The following is a 17,336-nucleotide window of genomic DNA, read 5'->3' as shown; positions in this document are numbered from 1 at the left end:
ACGAGCAGAATTACTGTCTTACCTCAATTAGCCACGAATTCCCTAGTTTTAAAGCAACTGTTTTCTTGAAGCTGTGCAGTGCCATTTTCTCTACGTTTCCCCACACGTGGGCCAGCCCACTAGCACTTCAAGTTCTAGCCACTGAGCTTCAGCCCCTCGCATTTGAGTGACAGCTAGCAAGAGGCCTGCCCAGCATTATCCAATGAGGTTGCAGGGCAGGCCTACCGGCTCAGTGGACACAGCAGAGAGAGCGCGGGCAATGACGTGGTGTACGTACAGTATCTGCACATATGTGACGTACTAAGCAATTTTTGGGGACCACTTCTGGCTTGTGAGTGCTACTTTCATAACTACTGGCTAAAAAGTACAGGATAATCTCTTTTAAAGGATGCTTTCTCATGAGTGACAGTTTTTTTCTCTTTCAGGTTCTCTTATGTACCTGAATGAAGGCACGCTCTTAAACAACGTCCGAGTGCGGTATAGTAAAGACAAGATTTATGTAAGATGTCCTCATCTCATTACAAATCAATTGTAGATGAATCCTAGGCCTTTAAGATAGACCATTCTCTTCCTGTAAGATACATCTGGTGGTCATACGCCTAGTTGTGAAATTCAGATGCTCTAGCTCTGGGGTGTCAAATTTATTACATGGAGGGCCGAGGATTATGTTTTTTCCTTTCAATTAAGCCATAGACAACCAGGTCAGGGGAGTTCTTTACTAATTAGTGACCTTAATTTATCAATCAAGTATAAGGGAGGAGGGAAAACCCACAGATACTTGGCCCTCCATGGAATGAGTTTGGCACGTGTGCTCTAGCTCACGTGATGATAAAAAATTTGACTTTTTGCTACGCAGACTTATGTGGCCAACATCTTGATTGCGGTGAACCCTTACTATGACATCCCCAAACTGTACGCTCCAGAGACCATCAAGTCTTATCAGGGCCGGTCCCTGGGCACTCTACCTCCTCACGTCTACGCTATCGGTGAGGGCGCACCTCTCTATTACATCAATGGCCGCTATACTGCCTGGTTACTGGTCATAAATGCAGTGTTTTTAAATGTAAAGCAATGGCAACATTTGACATACATTTGAATAAAGCCTAGGACTATGTTATGTGAAAGTGTTGCCAAAGCATCAGATCCATTACTTGATTGATTATGTCTTTTTTTTGTCTTTCTGTCTTTCAGCGGACAAGGCTTACCGGGACATGAGGGTGCTGAAGATTAGCCAGTCTATCATAGTGTCTGGAGAATCTGGGGCCGGGAAGACCGAAAACACAAAGTTTGTCCTCAGGTCTGGCCTAAAAGACTACTGACTACTATGATATTGTTAGTTATTACAGACAACCTTAGAAATATTAAAGATAGACTGAGGGAGATGACGTTGCATGCACGAAGAAAACAATGGGTCAATTTCCGCCGCAATTAAGTGTTGTAGCGCGAGACTAAACATCTCAGCTGTTTTGGTCCTGTAGCTATCACGTTGAAGCAGCGTGAAGCGCACCCTTGCGTATGCACAGTAACTCTGTGTGACTGTGTGAGAGCGAAGTCTTGCATCGCGCTCATCTCAATATCTGCAGTGCTGTTCATTGCAACTTCATCTAGTTGATTCTACCTTTAACCAAACTTACCATGTTTAGGGCTTGACATTCAGTTACATTTGTCAGTGAAACACCTTGCCAGTGCCCGCTGAAAGCTACTGGACCGATTGGAAAAACTAAAAACAATACTGTCCCAGGACAAAATCTAACAGGAAAGGCGTAATTCAATATCAGGTGATTTTATATTTAATTTGCGGGCTGAGCAAGTAACCTATAGCCTCCAGACACAAATAATTACATTTTAACTTGACAATATCATATTTACATTGATTGATAAAATAAAACCTTTGCGCAATCTCAAAACGCTGTTATTGTTAGCGATTTTGAACAGTCAGCAGGCTATAGTTGTAGGGCTGAATATAATCTCTTATCTTTTGCTAAATTCAGTTTTCCTGGTTTTGTTTTTCCAGGATTCCTAGTTTTTTCAGGATTTCTAACAAGTCCACATCAATGCTTAAACCACATCAGGAGACCATTTTTTTTACTGGTCAATAGACGTTGAGAAGTGTTTCCTAGTACCTACCCTACCGCTGTCCTTATGCTCCACATGACAACCAGTTGAGAGCTGTGCGCTCTTGCCCGACAGATTTTCCCCTCAAAATAGGCAATGTGTGTGGGTGCTCGTGTGATAAATAATCTACATAACTAATAGCTTTAGTAATCAATTATTATGTAGCCTATATTGAAAATAGCATTATTCCAATATTTGTAGCACTGGCACAAGCAGGCCACTGACGTGGATGATTGACTGACCCAGAGGGTTTCCTAAACCTCCCCGGGCCAGCGGGCAGCCCTGTATGTCGATCCCTGATGTTGTGTAATGACGTTGGTCGTCAATGCATAAGCCATGTTTTCTGTAATATCACTCATCTCCAAAGTAGGGCTGTCAAACGATGTTCAAAAAAATAATGGAGTTAATCGCAGGATTTGCTAACTAATCACGATTCATCGCAAATTCTGGATTTGCTCAAATTGAGCTGTAATTTAAGTATTACAAGAATATTGACGTTAGAAAAATCTGGTAAATTGATAAAGTACACTTTCTTTAACCTCGATGTCAACTTGGTTTGACATTGCATTGTTTTTAGCTGTATAGATTATGCATTTTGGATGTTTTCAGTGTATTTTAAACGATTTCAGACAATGCGATTAATCACACACAAAAAAAATTGTCCACTAAAATTACAAAACGTTAACTCGAGTTAATAGCCCTAGTCCAAAGATTAACGTCATATACTGTAGCATCATTGTTAGTCTTCATCTGACTTTCATCCTATAGATATTTAACAACATCATACGGAACGGGTCAAGATATTGATGAGAGAATTGTTCAAGGTAGGATTTAACAAATAACTTCACCAATAACTTCCAAATCGTACTTTGACCATCCATAGTTGAAGAGAGCCCAATACTTATTTTGTGCCTGTACATTTCAGCAAACCCCCTGCTTGAGGCCTTTGGAAACGCCAAGACAGTCAGGAATAACAACAGCAGTCGTTTTGGGAAATTTGTGGAAATCCACTTTAATGAAAAGGTTAGCCATCATTTTCTGTGGCTAATGCAATTTCAGCCTAATAAGGAATTTCAGTTTTTTGGTCAATTTTATTGATGCTTCATTGGCCCACATTTGTGTGTAACAGAATAAAGTGGTGGGTGGCTTCGTGTCCCACTACCTGCTGGAGAAGTCAAGGATCTGCATGCAGAGTAAAGAGGAGAGAAACTACCACATCTTCTACAGGCTGTGTGCCGGAGCCTCTGAGGACATCAGACAGAGGCTGCACCTTGACTCCCCTGACAGCTTCAGGGTCAGTGGTACACACACACTATACATACACAAGCTGGCATACTGTACAATCTAGAGGGTGACCTGTGTATTAATGTGGAGTGTAACTAGAGCGCGTCAAATCTTTCGATACCAGGTTGAGAGGATGGAAGGATGAGTCGTTTCAAAGAATGCTGCAAATAGCACTCGCGTGTGAATGCCCTGTTTCCCATGCTTGACTGGGTTCTTTGCGAGAGAGAGATCCTGTGTTCCTCTCCCTACCTAATGAAGCAACACAGATCCTCCTGGGAAATTCTACCACCATGATGCAAATTGTATCAATGGAAAAAATTCCATTGACTCGTCAGTCGTATCGTTGGTGAAAATGTTCCACTGTGTTCTGTTTTAGTTGGACATTTTCCACCAACATTTTCCCCTTTTGACATAATCTTGCTGCCATGTGCTAAAATGTAAAATGTAAGTGGTGTGAAAGTATTCATAGACAACAATTAGTCTTTCGATTATGTCCACAACTGAACCAGATATAGGCATACCTCTGTTCAGAAATGTAAATATATTCTCTATATGACCACTAGATGTCATGTGTGTTATATCTAATAAACAAAAGCCTCTTACTTGTATTTGAAGGTGGAGAGATTCTGCACACCTACTTAGTATTTGTTAGGCATTTCTCAGTTTCAGCTGTGCCCCCAGTGAAACTAAGCTCACCTTGGTGAACTTGGGATTTGTAATGTAATCATAATTATAAACAGTATTCTAGAACCAACACCCTCACTAAAGGTGTTAGGGGATGACCTAAATTAGTTGGTTCATTTCACCTGCGCTCTAAACAACATTATAATAACACTAATATAATAATATGCCATTTAGCAGATGCTTTTATCCAAATCGACTTAGTCATAGTGCATACTTTTTATTTAAATGTATTTAACCACTCGTACCCTTATACAGGTTGCAAAATTACAAATTTGGACACTGATAAGCGCCTAAATTGGAACGCAGTGGCTGTACAGTAACATGCTATACATGACGTCAGAGCACAGGGTCTCCGCTTCACAGCGCTGTATGGGTTTTGACTGACAGCCGTTCTGAACTTGTGCACCAAGTATGACAGGAAGTTGCCCCCATCCCTCCCACTAGTTGGGCAACTTTTGCAAATGTTTTGTTGTCTAAGTAAGGGAAATTCTGTAAGTTACGAGGACTCAATGTATTTTGAAAGAGGACGTGATGATTATAATAATTACCGCTTTGATGTTATACATGCAAGCCAAGCACCTGTGAGTCCAAATGTCTACTTCACATTTCCATATTGTAAAACTCACATCAAATCAAATGTTATTTGTCATATGCGCCGAATACAACAGGTGTAGACCTTAGTGAAATGCTTACTTACAAGCCCTTAACCAACAATGCAGTTTTAACAACAATGCAAAGAGTCCGGGTAGCCATTTGATTAACTGTTTAGGAGTCTTATGGCTTGGGGGTAGAATCTGTTAAGAAGCCTTTTGGACCTAGACTTGGCGCTCCAGTACCGCTTGTCTTGCGGTAGCAGAGAGAACAGTCAATGACTAGGGTGGCTGGAGTCTTTGACCATTTTTAGGGCCTTCCTCTGACACCGCCTGGTATAGAGGTCCTGGATGGCAGGAAGCTTGGCTTGATGTACTGGGCCGTACGCACTACCCTCTGTAGTGCCTTGCGGTCGGAGGCCAAGCAGTTGCCATACCAGGCAGTGATGCAACCAGTCAGGATGCTCTCGATGGTGCAGCTGTATAACTTTTTGAGGATCTGAGGACCCATGCCAAGTCTTTTCAGTCTCCTGAGGGGGAATAGGCTTTGTCGTGCCCTCTTCACACTGTCTTGGTGTGTTTGGTCCATGATAGTTTGTTGGTGATTTGGAAACCAAGGAACTTGAAGCTCTCAACCTGTTCCACTACAGCCCCGTCGATGAGAATGGGGGTGTGCTCAGTCCTCTTTTTTTCTCTGTAGTCCACAATCATCTCCTTTATCTTGATCAGGTTGAGGGAGAGGTTGTTATCCTGGCACCACACGGCCAGGTCTCTGACCTCCTCCCTATAGGCTGTCTCATCATTGTCGGTGATCAGGCCTACCACTGTTGTGTCGTCGGCAAACTTGCAAAAGAGAGCGAAATACCGAATAGTCACAATGAACAGAGTAGGAAGTCACCTGTCAAAAGAATGATCTGAAACAGTGTTCTATCATGGCAGCAGAGCCATAGTAGTTGAGGAAAAATTATATGACAAAAAATGTAATATTTACCAATTACAACAAGTTCAATGCAGTCCTCAATGGAGGAGTCTGAATAGCAGACACAGAAGCTGGCGGAGCTGTAGGTCCACTGGTAGAGACCTGGTTAAAATATAAGAGGGGGGGGGATACAGAGACAACACTAGAGACAACAAATATTTTTAACATCATCCACATAAGAGTCACAGCAAAATATTTTGTAATATATCTTATACACTATTTTAGGCCCAGCTTTTGGAACTTTGGCTTTCCTGGATATAGCCACACTGTGATCACTGTGATCACTGCATCCAATGGGTACGGATACAGCTTTAGAACAAAGTTCTACAGTATTAGTAAAAATGTGATCGATACATGTGGATGATCTTGTTCCTGTAGTGTTTGTAAACACCCTGGTAGGTTGGTTAATAACATAGTTTCGCTTATAGGTTGTGTCTACAATTAGATGTGTCATTTCTTGAATGCTAATTGTTTGTGTTTGTGTATGCTCTCCTTTGTCCCTTATAGTATTTGAATCGAGGATGCACCAGATACTTTGCCAGCAAGGACACAGACAAACAGATCATGCAGAATCGCAAGAGTCCTGAGGTACGGTACCTTTAAACTTATTGTCTTTTACCTCTCTGATCAAATAGGGCCTTCACAACTGGTTGTCTTTTATTTATTTTTTATTTATTTATCCTCCTGGACATAAGTGGCTTTGAATTTAATGTGAATATGAACTTTAAGCAATTACTAGTAACTTGTTTAGTCATATAAATTATTAACTTATTGGTTTCCTTGCCTTGTAAGCAGTCTATGGATAAGGTATGACCGCAGTCCATGCATTGGTTTTATTTCCCTGGCACCGATTCCAAGTCTAACATTTTAGCATTTGTGGCACAAATCCCATTCAAGTCATGGTTAGACCCTGACCGATTTGGGATTTTTGGATCTGATTCCAATTTTAGAGTAGAAATATTCACAGATTTTACCTGCCAATATTTTTATTAGTTGAGTTGGAATTAAAAAAAATCTTTTTCTGTATGGATTGTGCTTAAAATAGCCCTACAAAGATACTCAGAAAGCTGATTTCTTAAATTTGAGGAAACAACCTTTAATGTAAGCACCACATAAAATGTAGGACCACCAGAAAGACAAGATGTTTTAATGGAAAAACTGTGTTACTCTAGTGAAAGGAGGATAAACTGCACTGATTCCAGCAATAAAAAAAAAAAAATGTATTGGTATTTAGCTATGTTTTCATCGATTGTAGGGCTGTATCCACTGAATTCTGGTAGTTGTCACTTGAAAGGAAAAACATCAATCACAAAATTTGCCGCTGGCACAAGCGCTGCCTCTCGCCCCAAGCGTTGCCTCAGTGAATGGTCCTACCCCATTGATGTTGAAATTTAAAATGGTAAGGGTTAAGGTTCGGGTCAGGTAAAGGTTATGGGTAGGGGTTAGGGTTAGCGTTGGGGTGTCCCAAGGATCCCGGATAGCACTAACCCTCAGTGAACTGTATCAAGTACTCTCACACAGCTAGTTAGCTGGCTAGATGGGGGTGGCGATACGTGAATTTGGACCAGTCCCTGACAAGTGACAACCCATACATCAAAACGATGCTACGAAGGGCTACTTTATAACCTGCTATGTTTTTTTTTGTGTCTCTGAAAACATTTGAATGTCCGAGCTTAAGGAATACTCTTTGCAAAAAGCAAATATAACACACCAGTTTTTGCGGGCTTCACGTGAAGGGCTGTAACGTTACCACAGAGTTCAACGTTCTTAGCACGTTGCTTTATATTTGGGCATAGCATCCATTGTTTGTCACGACACCCAACTCCCTACCGTGATACTTCACATGACAGTATATAGCCAGTGCGCATTTATTGCACTTTATTGAGCTTGACTGGTGTAGTTGCGTTGGGTTACAGTGTCCAGTCTTGCTGTAGTGTGCCAAGGCAAGATAGGCTTATAGCCATGTAAAAAGTTTTTTTTGGAGCGTTTTCTCCGTATTTTAGATCGGTCCTTTTCTGTGATTTAAATGCGAATACATCTGTAAAAGGCTAATATCGGCCGATAACATGTCAGCCGATAACATGGTCCTTTAAAACCTACTTTTGTAAAATATTGTGTGCTATAGCTTGCAAAATAAACAAATGTGTGTTGTTTTTCCAACATTTAGGACGGTTTTCTTCAAGAAATATATCTGCTTCATGTTTTTGGTTTCTTTTGCTTCCTTCCGAAAGTATCTATAATGTTTTGTGAAGCTCAACAGTCACTTATAGATGATTAGACTAATAATGACAGAGAATAAACAATATCAATAGCTTATAGAAAAATCTAATGACAAGTTTAATCCAGTTTAAGTTTATTAAGAAATAAATGATCGAAGCGGGGCAGGAAAAATCCCTCCATGCGAGGTTGAAAACCAATTGGCCAATCCTCCTACTAGACCTATCATAAAAGCTTTAAAGGGAAATTCCGCCACTTCTCAACCTCATTCATTATCTCCAGCACCATACCAGTGTCTACATATATGAAAATGGCGCGTTTCTATGATCGGTGGTTAAAAAGATAAGACGAAAGGTCCTAAAAAATACTTCTCTGTAATATCACAGGGTAAGATTAAAAGTAAGAAAAACTGTGATTTTCAAAACTTGCAACGAGTTTCTAGCCAGAGGGAGGTTATTTTCTTGCTTCCTACACCACCGCTAATCACTGTTTTTAAAATGTTTTAACTTTTGATGATGTCATCAGGTAGAACTTTCTTATGTTTTTCTACAAAACGTAGAAATGTGCCGTTTTCACATATGTAGACACTGGTATTGTGCTGGATATGATGATAATAAGGTTAAAAAGTGGTGGAATTGCCCTTTAAGACAAGTTAAAGTTATGAACAGTAGCCTATTTTCCAAATATTTGAGTAGCCTAAGAAGTTGTTGCTGCTTTCAAAGAGAACAAGAATGAAAGTCTGAGTCTATAGGCCTAGACAATCACAGCTTTATGACAGATTGAACAAGCCCGTTCATCATCAGTTGACTGTCACTTTGCTCTGTCATGTGTGTTTGACACAGACAGACACACACAAACCTATTCCATGCTGAATCTCCATCAGAAAGGAATATTAGAAAAGATTTGCCTGCACTTAGCCTCTGCCCAGGCTTTCAACATTATATTTCGTCATGATTCGTCCAGTTGTAGCATTTTGGGCAGAGTTTAAAAACCCTCACATTATTATAATTTGTTGGTTGGCAAATAGGGAGCGATACCATCGCCCAACCCTAGATATAGGGTATAGGAAGTATTCATGCCAAACTGTATCAAGGATTGTCTTTAGAAATAAATAACTTCCGGTCCTTTGGCTTAGGTGAAAGTCTGGCAAATCTGTTGTAGGCTATGTGTGAATTGTTGCAATCAGACAAATTTGTTTTTACCATTTTAACAATTAACCAAATGTTCCCTTTTTACAGCTTCTATTCAGTGTGTTGAGAGAGCAATGATCTCATGACAGTTGCGGTGTAACTAATTAAGCTTGTACGTCTCTTTGCCCTGCCTCGGGTCTATGTAATGCAGGATGATGAGGTGATGATGCTTTCCTTAGGAGCCGCTCTTTGTTTTACTCACTATGTAAACCCTGAGAAGTGCAAGGCTCAGATTTTACATGCTTGAGGTTGTACTGCAAACAGGAGCTATGCAGAGCATGCTTCTTTATCAATGTGCATGGGGTTATGCCATTTTTCTTTATCCAGCTTCCGTCAGGCTCAGAATGTCACAGCGTGGTGAATTATCAGTCTAAGGAGATACTGTTACAGACACACACTTATGACTGGTCAGGTGAAAATCAACAACCAAAATCTCACAGAAGTGAAGTAATTGGAACAACATCACACTGTGACATTTGCTTTAGTGTGCCTCTGCTTTGAAGTCTGCCAACCTTCCTTCAAACCAGAAACCACAAATCCACTGTACTTTTCTATGCCTCTGCTTCTATCTGTCAGTGGTGGATTTCAAATTTCTGATATTAGGGGTGAGACGTAGCATTTGACGCTAGGTTAGTCAAGGCTACTGTAGCACGGCTGTCTTGTTCATACTGCAGGAAGGTGTGATGTTTGTGTGATGACTCTCACATGAAAAAAGAGAGCCTACAAGGGAGGCCAGGAGTTTTCCCTAGTCGGATCACATGATGGCACTGGAAAGACTCTTGACTTTATCTAGCACAGGGAATGTATTCACAAAAGGTGCTGATCTAGGGTCAGGTTCCCCTGTCCATAATCATATTCAGTATAATCTAAAAGGCGAAACTGATCCTATATCAGCTCTGAGACTCTGTGAATACGGGCCCGAGTGTAGTATCCTGACGGTCCTGTCTCTCCTTCCTTCAGCATGTGAAACTGGGCGCCCTGAAGGACCCTCTGTTGGACGACCAGGGAGACTTCAACAGGATGTGCGGGGCCATGAAGAAGATTGGCCTGGATGACACGGAGAAGCTGGACCTGTTCAGGGTGGTGGCCGGGGTGCTGCACCTGGGCAACATTGACTTTGAGGAGACCGGGAGCACATCGGGTAAATCAAGTTACATACCTAATGTCTCTCTCTTAGTGTAGCTCTCTGGAGTATTAGAATGTACACACACTTACGCACATACACACAGGCACTTTCATGCGTACACACACAAGCAGTCACATGAGCATACAGACGTGTGGGTGTGTACACAAGCACTCATCTGCATACGCTCAATGGGGCTTATTGGTCCTTTTATTGTTCTGCCAGCGATGAATCCCTCGTTTAGTTTCTCTAATGTGGCAGGAGGTCTACTCCCCACCCCTGGCTGACACATTCTCCTCTGTAGGGTCTCACTGTCCCACTTTTTGAAGTGCACCCATTGAAAAGGACACGCTCATCTGAATCCACTCTCCTGCCAGCTGCACAAGAGTGATGCAATGCATCTGACATATAAGAAAAGTGACGATTTCAAGCTTATCTTGAGATGGATGACGTAATAGATCACTGCCTCTAGAGCAGATATTTGCTGGACCATCGCACGGTGCTCACTCTCCTCTGAAAGGGTTACATGTTGACAGCTCATTTCCCTGTCTCAGACCATCTGTCTGTCTCTGCCCTTCAGAAGGACATTACTACTTCACTGCCTGCAACAAAGACAGTACTGATTCTGCAGAATGTGCGGCGTGTATTCACAGTGTGGCTGTATTCAAGCATTAGGCAGGAGAAAGAAAGTAGTAAAATCCATCCAAAATCCAATTGATGCGGCATAATGGACGTTGCTCCATTTTCTTTTTGTGCGCACCAATGGTGTGTGTGTGTGTGTGTGTGTGTGTGTGTGTGTGTGTGTGTGTGTGTGTGTATTTCCAGGCGGCTGCATCCTGATGAACCAGTCGAGTCAGACACTGGCCTACTGTGCTGACCTGCTGGGCCTGGACCAGGAGGACCTGAGAGTCAGCCTCACCACCAGGGTCATGCTCACCACAGCAGGGGGCGCCAAAGGAACAGTTATCAAGTAGGACTAACAGTTATCAAGTAGGACTACCTCTAATGCTGCATTTAGATGGTAGGACGTAGACAGTAAACGGCAAACCGGATGTAATTGTTTTCAATGAGAGCATGACGGTAAATGCCGTTGAAGCTGGTGGTGAATGCCATCAGCCGCCACAATAAATGGGACTTGCCACCAGAGTTCAAATATTTTAACTTTTGCCGTCTGCCGTGGCGTTGTTTTCTACAGGATGTTGATTTGCACTGTTTGTTTTCTGAAATCACCATAGCAATGCATACCGTCGTGCTGGCTTGCTTTTGCCATCACCGTCTTTCTTGCTTTCTTGTCCCGCTATGCCAACTGGTTTGACGTTTTTTGCGTCCCACGTCTAAATGCAGCATTAGACTACCTCTACTGCTGCTTCACTTTTATATGCCATTTAGCCACTAAAAGTCTGTTTACATCGTGACTTATTTAGTAACGCCGTACGTCATCTTCACCGAGTCTTGCCCCGCTACTGAACAATCAAGTGTAGTGTTTGTAACGCAAGATGGAGGATAGCCTGTCTCTCGTCAGAGATCGCATAAATACATTGTTTCAGGTGATAATCAAACATAAGACTGAACATGAATAGACTATAGATGAGAATATGGGGTGGGGAAAGTGAGCAGTAATGGTAGGTACCTAACTTCAAAAGGTAAAAGGTTTGCTCTGAACCTGCTGCTTCAGCTCGATGCCTGTACAGAAGAGAACGGAGAGCAGAATAATTTTGGAGTGTTTGAATTTTAACAAGTATTCCAGTCCACAGTGTAGCTACCAGCCATGAGACTGAGACTGAGTGCAGGACAGAGTGCTACACCATAGCTGAACTTGCTCAGTTCAGAGGAACTCCAATTTGTTCATAGTCATCAACCCCTTTGAATAATTGAAGCCAAATGGTGTTGGAGAGTGCTACGAGAATTAGTCAGCCAGGGTTCAGGGAGTACAGTCACTTCTAATGGCTTGTATTTTGTCCTCCTTACCTACTTGTTTTAGCAAAAATTAATCTTTGCTAATACTATCCTGTAAAAACGTACTCTTTAAGAATCAACTCAAACTTTGTTTGCACCTAAACCTGAAATGAAAAATGCCTGTATTGATTTAAAAGGTTTTTATTTATTTATTAAGGAGTAGCCCAGTGTCCCGGTTTCGGCCCCTCACTGCCCCACTTTGTGTTTTCCCCCCAGGGTGCCTCTGAAGGTGGAACAGGCTAACAACGCCCGGGACGCCCTGGCCAAGGCCGTGTACAGCTGCCTCTTCGATCACGTGGTCAGGAGGGTCAACCAGTGCTTCCCCTTCGAAACCTCCTCCAACTTCATCGGGGTGCTGGATATCGCCGGCTTCGGTAAGTCGGCCTAGAGCAGTGAGTTTGTCTGACAGTTTGTCTGTTTCTCTGTATGTTTGTTTCTCTGTCTGCCTGTGAGTCTGTCTATCTAGCCATATAGCCATTATTTTATCTTGTAGGTGTTCGTTTCCTGCACGTCCTCACATAAACTATTTTCTCTTCTCTTTCTAAAAACGTTACTGACTAAATGTAATATATTCAGTACCAGTAACTGCCTGAAGATAAGCATTCTTCATTCCCACTTCAGGCGTGGCAGATCATTTACACTTTCATATTTCTTCTCAACCCCCTCAGAGTATTTTGAACACAACAGCTTTGAGCAGTTCTGCATCAACTACTGCAACGAGAAGCTGCAGCAGTTCTTCAACGAGCGCATCCTGAAAGAGGTGAGTGAGAGTGTCGTCTGGGGGCGTGGAGGTGGCTCGCTAGTGTTCTTTAAGCTCTGGACTCCCACTGAGGACTAGTGTTGTAACCATACCAGAATTTTGACTTCGATACCGATACTAGGTTTAGTATCACAATACACGATACCATCACGATACTCGATACCGAAACGATACCACAACAAAAGAAAAAAGGCATATTAGCCAAAGTCACAGAATGGCACTTGATACAGACATAAACTCGGCTACTGCTCTGTTCAATCATTGGGCATCTTTTGAGTTCAATATCATTACGTTTGAAAATGTTTGTCAAATTTTTTTTATGGCAGCCATGTTTGCGTTAATTAATCAATTATATAATCATACAATCAATTTGACTTTGTTTTTACCAAGATAACTACAATAATGTATTTTAAAGGTAAATCGCTATTGATAAACTGGGTAAATCAAGATGTAGCCTAGGTCTATTCACAATACGGTGAATGCATATTATTCAATAGGAGTGTGTGCATGCATTGAGTTATTGAGCTTGTTTTAGCTGATTTCATGGGGCTACAGATGACACACAATCCATACAATCTACCATTTAGGACTTATTTTATTGGCGACTGCTCGGAGAACAGATTATTTTATTGTACTGATTAACAACATTTGCATAGAATAATTAATATCTTATTTTATAAAAGTTTGCGCTGTCTCTTTAAGAATGTAATGACATCATTTGCAAGGCAGATGGGTCTGTGGAATCTGACTAGTGGAAACCAGACTGGAGGTGAATAAGCTTTTGGTGGCGAGGGAGACAAAGCAAATTAATAACGTTTTTGGTGACAATCAGCTTTGAAATCAGCATATTTTGCGTTATGGTTTGCATATTATCACAAAAAGTGCTAGGGTAGTGAATTGATCTTGCTTCAGCTGTAAGCTTGCAAGGAAAGTTAGCCTACAGTTAAAGCTGGAAGCTACCGGTATCGTCTTGTATTGTAAAAGTGTTTAAACATTTGTACATGCATTATTCAAGTGTATAAACTTCTGTGCAGCATTAGTGAGGAGCTATCAATGCAGCCCAGACAGCTCTAGCCAGGGGTTAAAGTTCTCCGTCACTGGGACGGATTTCCGTCGTATGGATTCTGGAGAGGTCATTTTTTTTAGATCAGTGTAGATTTGGTTTGGAGATGACATCGCCTAATACAGACAGAAGCATGTCTGTTCTACTAAATATATTCCCAAATAACTGTATTCTCAAATATTTTATTTTATCTGTTATGCTGTGTGCACTGAACTGACATGCATGATTGTTGAGGACACTGATGTTCAGATGAGAGGATTTAAATAGTCTATATAATGCTCAGAACAGCTCAACTCAGACAGTGGTGTGTAGCCTATTGTAGCTGCTGGCGAAGTTATTCAAAGCCTATACTATAACATTTAGGATATCACTTTCCAGTGCTACTATTTTTGCCATGTAATGTTGTTAAAACAAAATCAGACAACCCCATAGTAGAAAAGTTTACCTACAGTGCATTTTGAAAGTATTCAGACCCCTTTACTTTTTCCACATTTTGCTACATTACAGCCTTATTCTAAAATTGATTATATAAAAATGTTCCTCATCAATCTACTACACACAATACCCCATAATGCGAAAACAGGTTTTTAGAAATTTTTGCAAATGTATTAAAAATACAAAACCGGATACCTTATTTACATAAGCATTCAGACCCTTTTCTATGAGATTAGAAATTGAGGTAAGGTGCATCCTGTTTCCATTGCTCATCCTTGAGATGTTTCTACAACTTCATTGGAGTCCACCTGTGGTAAATTCAATTGATTGGACATGATTTGGAAAGGCACACACCTGTCTATATAAGGTCCCACAGTTGACAGTGCATGTCAGAGCAAAAAACAAGCCATGAGGTTGAAGGAATTGTCCGTAGAGCTCCGAGACAGCATTGTGTCGAGGCACAGATCTGGGGAAGCATGGTGGCGGCAGCATCATGCTGTGGGGATGATTTTCAGTGGCAGAGACTGGGAGACTAGTCAGGATCGAGGGAAAGATGAACGGAGCAAAGTACAGAGAGATCCTTGATGAAAACCTGCTCCAGAGCAGACCTGAAAATAGCTGTGCAATGATGCTCCCCATCCAACCTTACAGAGCATGAGAGGATCTGCAAAGAAGAATGGGAGAAACTCCCCAAATACAGGTGTGCCAAGCTTGTAGCGTCAAAGGTGCTTCAACAAAGTACTGAGTAAAGGGTCTGAATACTTATGTAAATCTGATATTTTAGTTTTATTTTATACATTTGCAACAAATTCTAAAAACCTGTTTTTGCTTTGTCATTATGGGGTATTGTGTAGATTGATGGAATAAACTATTTAATCAGTTTAAGAATAAGGCTGTAACGTAACAAAATGAGGAAAAGTCAAGGGGTCTGAATACTTTCTGAATGCACTGTATTTACCTAGTCTGCTTGTTGTGTGTTGTATGCAAGATACATATTCCTCTCGAGGCGCATTCGAGTTGCGAGAGCCAAAGGGAGTGAAATATGTATTCTGACAAGCAGTCAATGCACAACAATTCTTAATGCAATTGTGGGAAAACACTTTTGAAAGCAGTTTTGGCCTTTGTTTAAAAAAAGAGAGGGATCCCAGTTTTACATTGCTACCACAATTATTTCTCTACTCCTTCAATTGCGAGTGTGGCAAATTTTACAAATGCAGTTTTTAGGGCCGTCACGGTAATTGAATAACCGTGTAACTGAAGGTTATGGATGATGACCGTCATGAAAATAAAATAACAGTCAAAACCGTTTAAATAGGCCTACTTTCATTTGAGGTTTTAGCTTTATTCACTTTATTTTCACGTAGATAAACTTTACCTAATAGCGGGAGTGTGTTTACTAATGATTATAAGAAATAGTTTCGCTAACTTAGTCTGTTTATTAAACTTTCTACATCTCCTCCTCTTTCCAACTGATAATGTGCAGAGGTGTAGACCGCTATAGGTTATGGCACTTCATTAAAACAAATATTTTGATATGTGGACTTTATTTTATACAATGCACATTTTTATTGCTTGCTATTAAATAAATAAATCTGTCTATTAAAAAAGGTTGGATGCATCTGACTGTTGATAAATTATTCAACAGCAGTCGACAAGGTTGTTCTGGCTCTGAGGCTTATAATTAGTCAAACGGACAATGCGCCAATCCTTTCCAACCTGGCATGGTATAATTTGATACGGAATCTTTTCTTAATTTATAGACTAATCAATGCTGATCATTACATTTACATTTTAGTCATTTAGCAGACGCTCTTATCCAGAGCGACTTACAGGAGCAATTAGGGTTAAGGGCCTTCCTCAAGGGCACATCGACAGATTTTTTCACCTAGTCGGCTCGGGGATTAGAACCAGCGACCTTTCGGTTACTGGTACGACGCTCTTAACCACTAAGCTACCCACCCGGTCCTGGCCGCCCTCCTATCCCCACAAAGTAGAATAGTAGCCTAGGCTATACAGTGTCAGCCGCAATGCACTTTTATGAATGCCTATGTGGTAACCTACCTTTTATAAAACAGGCAATTTACCGTTAATCCACGTTAATATGTGTATTAATTAGTCATTTACTGTTCTCATTCTCGGAGTGTAAACGTTATTTGCTCACAACCTGCTACACTTGTGAGAAACAAGTTTTGATTTATTTCATACCATCATATACGCGCTCCATGTGAGCAATTAGCGTGTGTCTGGTTTCTTTGTCCTCTTAATGTTGACGGAGCGTGCGCACCTGAGCTCGCATAGAAGTACCTGCCCAGCTGGGCTTTTAAGTAATTTTTTCTTCACCTCACACATAAGTCAAGTATTTTTTTTTTTTACATCCATTCAAATTATAATAGTTCCTCACAGTATTTGAAAAATCTTTCTAACACACTCCCCCTCGATAATCAGCATCGCTGATAAATAGGCTATGGACATGTTGCGTGTATTTGTTTCTATTTTAATGATTGTCAGTTTCATCTTCATACTATAGCACAGCTGTCCCCTTCATACTTTCCTTGTCAATTCATTATCTTATAGCCTACTTTCGGAAAGCCTAAGGTAGTCTTAGGTTTTTTTTATATGTTTTAAGGAAAGGAGAAATATTTGCTCTTGTGTCTGACGTACGCTGGTGGCTTTGATTGACTGGTCCTTTTACGGGGGGGTGCTGTGTGTGAGTTCGGTGATTCTCTCTAGAGGCCTATATGTCCATCCAGAAAGTTTTGTAAAGTAGCCTGTCTCAAATTCCATCTCTTTAATAAGAATGAAACACTCCTGTCATGAATTAATCTTGTAAAGGCTACATTATTTATCTCATTACGGCGTCTTCTCTTTGAAGAACGGTCGAATGATTGCAGCAGCAGGGTTTGTGACGTTATGTGAATATTTTGGGAAAAGTGGGAGAAA

The 17,336-nt window shown here is 41.0% G+C and overlaps 1 protein-coding gene across 1 annotated transcript in view; it reads left to right on the top strand.

Moving 5' to 3' along the window:
• myo6b (myosin VIb) overlaps positions 1 to 17,336 on the top strand; it is an 82,962-nt gene that overhangs the window by 29,949 nt on the left and 35,677 nt on the right. The window contains exons 4-14 of the mRNA XM_084144453.1: positions 426 to 499; positions 857 to 986; positions 1,192 to 1,297; positions 2,884 to 2,939; positions 3,041 to 3,138; positions 3,245 to 3,409; positions 6,160 to 6,240; positions 10,020 to 10,200; positions 11,008 to 11,152; positions 12,355 to 12,512; positions 12,807 to 12,898. Of these exons, the coding sequence (XP_084000579.1) occupies positions 426 to 499; positions 857 to 986; positions 1,192 to 1,297; positions 2,884 to 2,939; positions 3,041 to 3,138; positions 3,245 to 3,409; positions 6,160 to 6,240; positions 10,020 to 10,200; positions 11,008 to 11,152; positions 12,355 to 12,512; positions 12,807 to 12,898 (1,286 nt within the window). The remainder of the gene's footprint in view (positions 1 to 425; positions 500 to 856; positions 987 to 1,191; positions 1,298 to 2,883; positions 2,940 to 3,040; positions 3,139 to 3,244; positions 3,410 to 6,159; positions 6,241 to 10,019; positions 10,201 to 11,007; positions 11,153 to 12,354; positions 12,513 to 12,806; positions 12,899 to 17,336) is intronic.

Source organism: Coregonus lavaretus (genome assembly GCF_964263955.1).
Source record: "Coregonus lavaretus genome assembly, chromosome: 27".
Classification (NCBI taxonomy): domain Eukaryota; kingdom Metazoa; phylum Chordata; class Actinopteri; order Salmoniformes; family Salmonidae; genus Coregonus; species Coregonus lavaretus.
Note: the sequence above shows the minus strand (reverse complement) of the source record. Positions and strands in the feature narration are given on the sequence as shown.